General features: G+C 35.8%; 1 protein-coding gene across 1 annotated transcript; it reads right to left on the reverse strand.

Moving 5' to 3' along the window:
- Window positions 1–4096: 4096 nt before the first annotated feature.
- Window positions 4097–5293, reverse strand: LOC109818237 (uncharacterized). The gene has a single exon (XM_020383668.3). The coding sequence runs from the start codon at window positions 5031–5033 to the stop codon at window positions 4344–4346; it is 690 nt and encodes a 229-aa protein (XP_020239257.2). The 5' UTR covers window positions 5034–5293; the 3' UTR covers window positions 4097–4343.
- Between the last annotated feature and the right edge of the window lie 3812 nt (window positions 5294–9105).

Consider the following 9105-nt stretch of genomic DNA (forward strand, 5'->3'; position numbering starts at 1 on the left):
ACTTAAAAATGTCTTATATGTCCCAAAATTGAAATGCAACTTGATCTCTGTGTCATAATTAACATATGAAGCACAATGTGTGACAATGTTTACTAACAAGTTGTGTTTAATACAGGACCTCACTTCAAGGATATTGATTGGAGTGGGTGAACGGAAAGATGGGCTCTACATATATCGTGGTGTGAGTGACAAAGTTTATCATACCAATACAAACAACTATGGCATAAAAGGCTAGGCCACCCATCTTACAAGATTTTTCAAATGGTTCCAAATATAAGTGGGACTTGTAAAAATAAATCTATAAATAAAATTTGTGAAGTGTGTAAACGATATCCAAGCAAACTAGAGAGAAGTTTCCTCTGAGTGAGAATCAGACATTAGATGTTTTTGATTTAATAAATACATTATGACTTATGGGGACCCTATAGAACTCCTTCATCTCGTGGCACTTCATATTTCTTAACTCTTGTTGATGACTACTATCGAGCTGTTTGGATATACTTGTTGCGTGATAAGAAAGAAGTATCCCAGATGTTGGAAATTTTCTTTATTTTAGTGAAACGACAATACCAAAAGTTGGTGAAGGTTGTGCGTAGTGACAATGGAACATAAATTTTTGTGCCTTAAACAATATTTCCAACGACATGAGATCGTTCATCAAACTTCATGCACAAGCACACCACAAAAAAAATGACTTCATGCACATGCACACCACAACAAAATGGAAGGGTCAAGCGAAAACATCATCATATTCTAAATGTAGCTCGCGCTCTCCGATTTCAAGGCAATTTACTACTTCATTTTTGGGGTGAATGTATCTTGACTACTAGTTACCTGCTTAATCTCACACCCTCACCAATGCTCAATAGCAAGACCCCATGTGAAGTCATCATCGGCAAAACACCCTCACCAATGATCAAATTTATGTGCATAATCAGCATAGACATGGGAATAAGTTTGCATGTCGTAGCTACAAATGTGTTTTTGTTGGCTATTCCTATGGCCAAAAAGGATGGAAGCTTTATGATATGGAGACAAGAAGTTTCTTTGTGACCAGGGACATGAAATTTTTAGAAGACCAATTCCCTTTTATCTCAGGTTCTTTTTCCACTGACGTGCAACCTCGTTCAGTACCTGCTGATTTGGTTGTTGAAGAAAAAGCTCTACATGATATTGCACCCTCTAATGCGACTCATGCTGAGCTCCCATCTCCACTTAGGCACGATGTAGTTGATGTACTCTACGTGGGAGAAAAGGGGGAACTTGACACGCCCCATAATGCACCACCACTAAGTGCAGAAGTAGATGCCTCTCAAACTCCAGCCCTTGATATTGACCCCACTTCCCCATCTATAAGTGTGACTGATGCACCGCTTGGACGAGGTCACCGTTTAAAAAAATCACCTGTTAAGCTTCGAGACTATGTCACTCATGTCACAAGTCAACTCAGCCCATCAACATGTTCTCCGTCTTCATCAAATAACTCAGGTATGTTATATCCTCTCGCACATTATGTAGCTTGTAACAATTTTTCATCTCTTCATCGAGCGTTCCTTATAATGTTAGAGGTTGAAAAAGAGCCCACCTTCTTCTCTCAAGCTGTCATGGATACGCGTTGGAGGGATTCTATGGCTCAATAAATTAGTGCTCTCCAAATTAACAACACTTGGGAAATTACCTCACTACCTCCTGGGAAGAAAGCCCTTGAGTGTAAATGGATTTACAAGATCGAGTATAACTCTGATGGTAGTGTTGAAAGGTTCAAGGCACGCTTGGTCATCTTGGGTTATCATCAAATTGAAGAGATCGATTATAATGAAACATTTGCTCTTGTGGTCAAGATGGTCACCATCCGCATTTTCCTCATTGTTGTCGCTACCAAAGACAGGGAACTCCACCAAATGAATGTTTGCAAACTCCGCAAATCCCTACATGGTCTTCGCCAAGCTCCCCGTTGTTGGTTTGCGAAGCTCTCCACCGCTCTTCTTTAATATTGGTTTCACCAATGTCCATCAAATCACTCTTTGTTTTGTTTTAAAAAGGCCAACGTGCAGCTAGTAGTTTTGATATATATACGTTGATGATCTTGTTATTTCGGGCAATAATTTTGAAGCCATTCAACAATTTAAAGAGTATCTTCATCGCTGCTTCCATATGAAGGATTTAGGCAAGTTAAAGTATTTCTTGGGGGTGAAGGTTGCAAGGTCCCCTAAGGGAATTTTTTGTGCCAATGAAAGTATGCTTTGGACATAGTTCAAGAAGCTGGCTTACTTGGAGCAAAACTGGCAGCTACTCCGATGGAACAAAACCATCGTCTAATCTCAGCCTCAGGCCCATTGCTTTCTAAGCCTAGCATGTATTGCCGCCTGATTGGACGCCTTATCTACCTATGCTTCACACGCCTAGAACTTTCTTATAGCGTCCATATCTTGTCTCAATTCATGCACCAACCGAGAGAAGTGCATTAGCAAGCTGCTTTGCGTGTGGTGCGCTACCTCAAAGGACAACCTGGTTAGGTATCTTACTACAAAGGGATAGTGATCTATGTCTATATGGGTGGTGTGACTCCGACTGGGCTGGTTGTCCTCTCACCTGTAGATCTCTCGCTAGCTGGTTCATTTTTCTAGGCAACTCCCCAATTTCCTGGAAGACCAAGAAACAACACACCATCTCTAGATCATCCACCGAAGCAGAATATCGATCCATGGCCACCACCACCTGTGAATTAAAATGGTTGAAGGACATTCTTTCTTCTCTTGAGATCTCTCATCCGGAACCTATGCATCTTTACTGTGATAATCAAGTTGCACTCCATATTGCCAAGAATCCTATTTTTCATGAACACATGAATCATATTGTATTCGATTGTCACTGTGTTCGAGATGAAATTCTTCGCAATTGTATCCGCACTTCATATGTCTCGAGTCAAGCTCAACTTGCTGACCTCTTCACCAAGGCACTTGGCCTCACCCAATTCAGTTCATTACTATGCAAGTTGGGCATTTATAGCCTCCATACTCCAACTTGAGGGAGGATGATAAGTGTATATCTCTTATTATTGCAGATTTGACAACATTATATCTTATTATTGCATAAATATTTGATAGCATGATATCATAGGACAATATCTGTATATATGCTATAATTTCGGAAAGAATATGTGTGTATTTTTTATCCGATAATATAGGAACTGAATTAGGAAAGTTATGAGGCAATTCAGGAATAATTGAGGGCTGCAATATTATATCTCTTATATATATGTGTGCGTGTACCTGTGTGTATTCAGATCAATAAAAGACCAAGAAAAATCATCATGTTATTTTGACAATATCTAATGTGAGGAATCAAATTGTTGCCAATATTTTAAAAGTGTAGTCAATGCATGGTTTGTATGGAAAAAGATGAATTTATTCATGAAAGCTAAGATATCGGTTCAAGAGTTCAATAGGTCCAGAGTTTAAATTTAGCTTGGATGGTACTGGATGAAATAATTGAATGGGATATGAGCCACCCCTTGATGAATTAATGGACTGAATATTTAACCATTTGAGACTGATGTCTATATACATGGGGATGTACTCCATATTTTGGTTGGTGAAATATGTTGAAGGCCTCATTGATTCCAAGAAGGGCATCAATTGAATTTTGTAGTTCTTGCTACTGAAATTCCTCTAAACTAGTCGTGCAAGATATCACTAGTAATTTGTCTCGTTTTTTTGGTTCTGATCCATGAAAAAAAAGGTGTACATGGTTGTACAAATAGATTGATGGTATTTCTAACTGGATCTCTCGATCTTTTGGATAAATGGATAAATAGCATCCAAGGATGATGGTCTTTATGATTTTTGTTTTTTTGTGTGTAATTTGCCTAAAACTCTCACCAATATTATTTAGTTCTTAGTTCTGTGATCATTAACTTAAAAGTTGATGATTAGAAGGTTGAAAAGCCTGCTTGTTTCTATATATTCCTTTAACAAATGAAGCAAATATTGAAGACCAAAACAAACAGTCCACTTCTGGTTAAACATTAGTCAACAGACAGATCTATTCTTCTGAATCTTTGATAGAAGATACTTTATTTCAAAACACAACACTGAACAAAACCCATTTCTATGTATTTTCCTATAATAGTGTTACAGTGAAAACACTTGCACCATAACTTTACATCACACTGTAAGTTCCACAAAAGGAGGCCAAAAGAAAAATTAAAAAAAAAAAAAAATTGAATGAATGAAAAACAAAAGAGCTAGTCCAACCATCACCACATCTTCTCGAAGCAACAAATTCAACCAACAATGAACAAGTCATAATCTAAGGAACCAATATTTCCACAACTCCCACATTCAAAACTGTCTGTGGTGCCCGGAAAGTGTCTTCCGCACCACCTTGTTATTCCTCCCTCCTCCTCTACCTTCACCATTGATGGCAGTGGCTGTAGCAGAAGACAAACTCTTAAGCTCATCAATGCAAGCATAGCTCTTCCTTGCCATCAAAGCACCACCGCCCTTCTTCTTATCCCCTCCACTCACCGACTTGCTACCCCTTGAACTCAACGCCAGCCCATTGCCACTCTTGCTTGGTGGCGTCATCGTCTCCATCCTTGAAGGCAAAGTGTTCACAGGCTTCCTATTCTCTTTCCTCAATGCAGCAGAGAAATCTGGCACAGACTGGGCAAGAACAAAGGAACCTTTTGATTTTGAATGTCCCCCACAATCTTCAAACTTGACCTGCTTCTTCCTTGGTGGGGTTGCAGGTTTTGTTGGCACCAATTCCCGAGCCTCTTGTTGTTGTTCTTGCATCAAACACTTGGTGTGCAACCTTGTTTCTCTCAGTTCAGCATATGCAGCGTAGTTGGGTCCTCTCTCCAAGATGAAGCTGTCTGCAGGGGTGAGCCTCAGAGGGAAAGGGTGGTCTGAATTGGAATTCTGGTTGAGGATCAGTGATATGGGGTCAAGGGCATGCAAGAGAGGCTCAATAGTGGGGTTTGGGTGAAGGGTTTGTGTCAGTGAGATTTTATTGTTTGTGTTGGACATGATTGATGGTATGAATATTGAAAGAATTTGAGGGTTTTGGCTCTTGGCAGTGTCCTTTATGACTACTGATTGTGTAAACTAACAGTTTTGGTAGCTTCTTATTTGGGATTATTCTTTTGCTTTTTTTCCTCCTTTGACGAAGTGAAAAGGTTTGATTTTTGCAACGGTATTAATCTTAGGTGGAAGAGGGTGAGATCAAAGAGGAGAAAAAAGCTACTTTTACTTTATTTTTGCTAAGCTTAATTAATGATAGGTTACTAACGTTCGGGTGTTGTATTGTTGGAGAATCTAAGAAGCCGTTGTGCATTTTGGATTCTATATTAACAGTAAAGTTAATTTGTTATCATATAGCATGTAAAGTAAGAAAAAATTAAATTGTGAATTGTTTTAAATTATATTATTATACATATATCATGTATTAAAAATCTCGTCTTAAAATAAGATTATAATATATATATAAGTGAAAAATAATTTTTATTATACGATCTAATTTTATAAAATTATATTAGACTTTTAATCCAATTTTTTTAAAAATTAAAATTGTGGAAGCCGGACACTGTATGTGGGTTTTGCATTTTGCAATTGGCAGAATTAGAGAATATGGTCATTAGTTATGTGAATATGAATATTATATCAATTGAGATTCCTAACCTATGGATTTTTTTATTAGTTATTATTAATAGTACTATCTTTTTCAACGTTAGAGCAAAGTCCAAATGCCCATATAAGAATTTTTCATCATATTTTATGAGTAGTGTCTTCAGATGATGTGCTACACGTTAATTTAAGAATACATTTAATGTTACCCAACAAAGTGATTATCTACTAAAATTAAAGATTAACCTATATACACTCCAAGAATCTTAGAGCATTTTCAACACTGATATCGAGGTAGAGTTGTTTATGTAATTTTTTTTTATCCTACATCACACATAAAAATATCTCATACTTTTTTTTTTAGCATCAATCATCATATTTTATAGGCTCGAGACGATGTAATAATAAGAATTGTTTACTATTTCAAAAATTATATATGTATTAATATATATATATATATAGTGACGGATCTACATTGAAGGGAGTGGGGACATAAAATTATTCACGCAAAAGTCTTTGGGTCCAGTGAAGCCATAACTCTTAAATAAATTTGGAATACTTTAGTTTTCCCCAAAGTTCATATTTTTATGTAGATGTTGCTGCAAGGAGGACTACCAACAGTTGATAATTTGGTAAAAAAAAATGTCATCTTAGGTTCTCAAGAGATGTTATGTGCCTTTTGCAAAGTAGAACTTGAAAGCTCTTCACACATTTTCTACACATGTCCTCTAGTAGATAAGGTATGGAAACAATGGCTTAGTTGGCTAAATTGCCCCTCTTCCCTTCCATAGTCATTAGAACAACATTTTAGCTTCATTTCAGGTCCATTGTTGTCCAAGTCAGAAGTGGAAACCTGACGCATAATATACAGTATGACTATGTGGACCCTATGGAGGCACAAAAATCTACGTGTGTTTGAACATGGAGGCTTTGATCTACACAAAATTATCAAAGACATTCTCTTTACCTCTTTGTTGTAGTTGTCAAGTTTTAAGAAGAATTTTCAATTTATATTCTTACAATGGTGTAGCAATCCTAGTCTTTGCATTTGTCTTAAGGTATGAAGGAGGAGGTTTTATGGTGATGGCAAACAAATTTACATGTTCAATTTATGTTTTCTCCTGTTGTATAAATGGGTTTATGGTATCCCTTGTACTTGATTAATAATTTTTTTTTTACTATAAAAAAAAAAAAAAGAGAGAACAATATTATATTAGTTTTGAAAGTTTTATTGAAAACTCTTATACATAATGAAATTGTTTCTGTAATTTTTTTTAAGATAAGTATAATTTTAAATTAAAATTCGTTCATCTGCAAATTTCTTTGCTAAAATATAAATAATATATTTTTATAAGCTAATTGATAAGGATCTAATTATAATTAATTGAATTATGGCAGCAAATCAACTTAAGGTTATCAATAAAATAAATATATAATCTTAAGTTTTTAAAAGGCTTTATAATAAGTATTCGTATGTCACAACCAAGATTACATGGTGACAACTAAAAATTACGGATAAATAAGGTTTGAAAAGTAGAGACACCACCAGCATTTTTTTCTTTGTTGAGAAAACATTGAAAAACTCAATAAAAATAATTTTGAAATTAAATTTTGGACTCGGAAGTTAATCATGCATTGGAAAGGTGTTATTACTCCATTAAAAATAACTACCACTAATTAATTAAGTAATTTATTAATTAATAACTTTAAAATATTTCTTTCATCCTTTAATTACAAAATAAATAAATAAATAATTCTCTACTATAATTTTATTTGTTCAAATTTTATATTTATTTTATTATTAAATTTTAAAATAAAAGAAAGAAGAAAACACAAGTGATTTTGGACTCAACAATAATAGTACATTGCTCTTACGTAGGGATGTCAATGGGACAAGGTAGGTATGGGTAGTAGTTCGTCACTACCCGCCCCATCAGATATATATCGATCTCATATCCGTCCTCATATTCATGCAGGTATACATTAAGCAGGTACCCACATATTTTTTCAATATCCATGACTATATGTAGATATTGTTTTTAAAAAAAATATTTTTCAAAAATATTTTAAGAATGATTTCTATTTATTTTAGTAATTTCTTTAAAAATAATATTAGTTTAAAAGTCAAAACTTAAATTATTCAAATATTATACATAAATTTATTAGTCAAGATTATTCGGTTTAAAAACTAAAATTAATTGTCAAAGTATGTTATTTTCACAAGTTTAAACAAATTTAATATGTAATTATGTAGTTAACATTAATGGGTATCTTCAAGTGATGGCAAAGCTAGGTGAAGTGAATTGAGTTTCTTCCCTTAGCTTTGCTCCAACGACTTGATCTTTTCCTTGAGTCAAATCTGGAAGTTCAAGATCCAGAAGAAGAAGTAGAATTGTGGAAATGAAGGAGAAGGAAGCACCAAGGCCAAAGGAACAAAGGATTGCTCACATGGTTCTAAACCTAGAAGCCTTCTAGATTCCCTAAGAACTAGGCGCGTAGCTGACTTTGAGAGTGAATTTTGCTTAAGCAAAATGATCAGAATTTCTCATATATTCAAACTGAATACAAGTGTGAAGAAGCAAGACTTAAATAGGCGTAGAGACTAGCTAGCTAGGTTGGTGCCAATCACAAGCTACACATTTGGCGGCAAGAATTTGAATTTCAAATGGTATTTGAATTCAAATTCTTTGGCCACCATGTGCATCACCGTGATTCTAGGAGCTACCATGCATCTAAATTACATTTAGCAAGCATTTAAGTTGAGTGTGGGCATCACATGTGCAGCCACACTTGATTTAAAATATGTGACCCAAATTCAACTCAAATTACTTCTAAATGAAACCTAGACTTAACCAATCTTGCCTACTTTAGTATTCCTCCTAATTTCCTACTCTAAGGGCCTAAATACATTGGTCAATCAAATATAAACAATAGGAAATAATAAAAGAAGTAAAATGAGCCAAATATTGGGTACCAAAATGCCTAAGGCCCATAAAGCCCAAAAACAAGCCCACTAAGCCTAGGGCCTAAAACCCTAATCTAAATGGTCTAGAAATACAAGACCAAAACATGTAAATCCTACACTACAACAATAAGTACAATAAAAGGTGGATCACTATAAAGCCCATGTGAAGAGTACCCTGGACTCACTAAGCCCATTGGGCCCACCAAGCTCTAAAACAATCAAATCTTCCTGAAGTCTCGTGGTCATGGCTCTAGTGGTTGGACCCATGGTCCATGTGTAGACACCCAATTTCGTCCGAGGGCACACAAATAAAGAAATGGACCTCCTTTATGAAGGAAAGGAGCTTCCGAAGCAGGCAAACAACAAGACAGGACATCAGAAGGCCTAAAGGCCAAATAAGGTGGTTTTAGTAGCCCGGAACGGGCTGTTCCAAAATCAGAACGGGCCGTTCCAAAATCAGAACGGGCCGTTCCACAATCGGAACGGGTCGTTCTGAACCCCCGGAACGAG

Source organism: Cajanus cajan, chromosome 2 (genome assembly GCF_000230855.2).
Source record: "Cajanus cajan strain Asha chromosome 2, NIPB_CcT2T_4, whole genome shotgun sequence".
In the NCBI taxonomy this organism is placed as follows: Eukaryota; Viridiplantae; Streptophyta; class Magnoliopsida; order Fabales; family Fabaceae; genus Cajanus; species Cajanus cajan.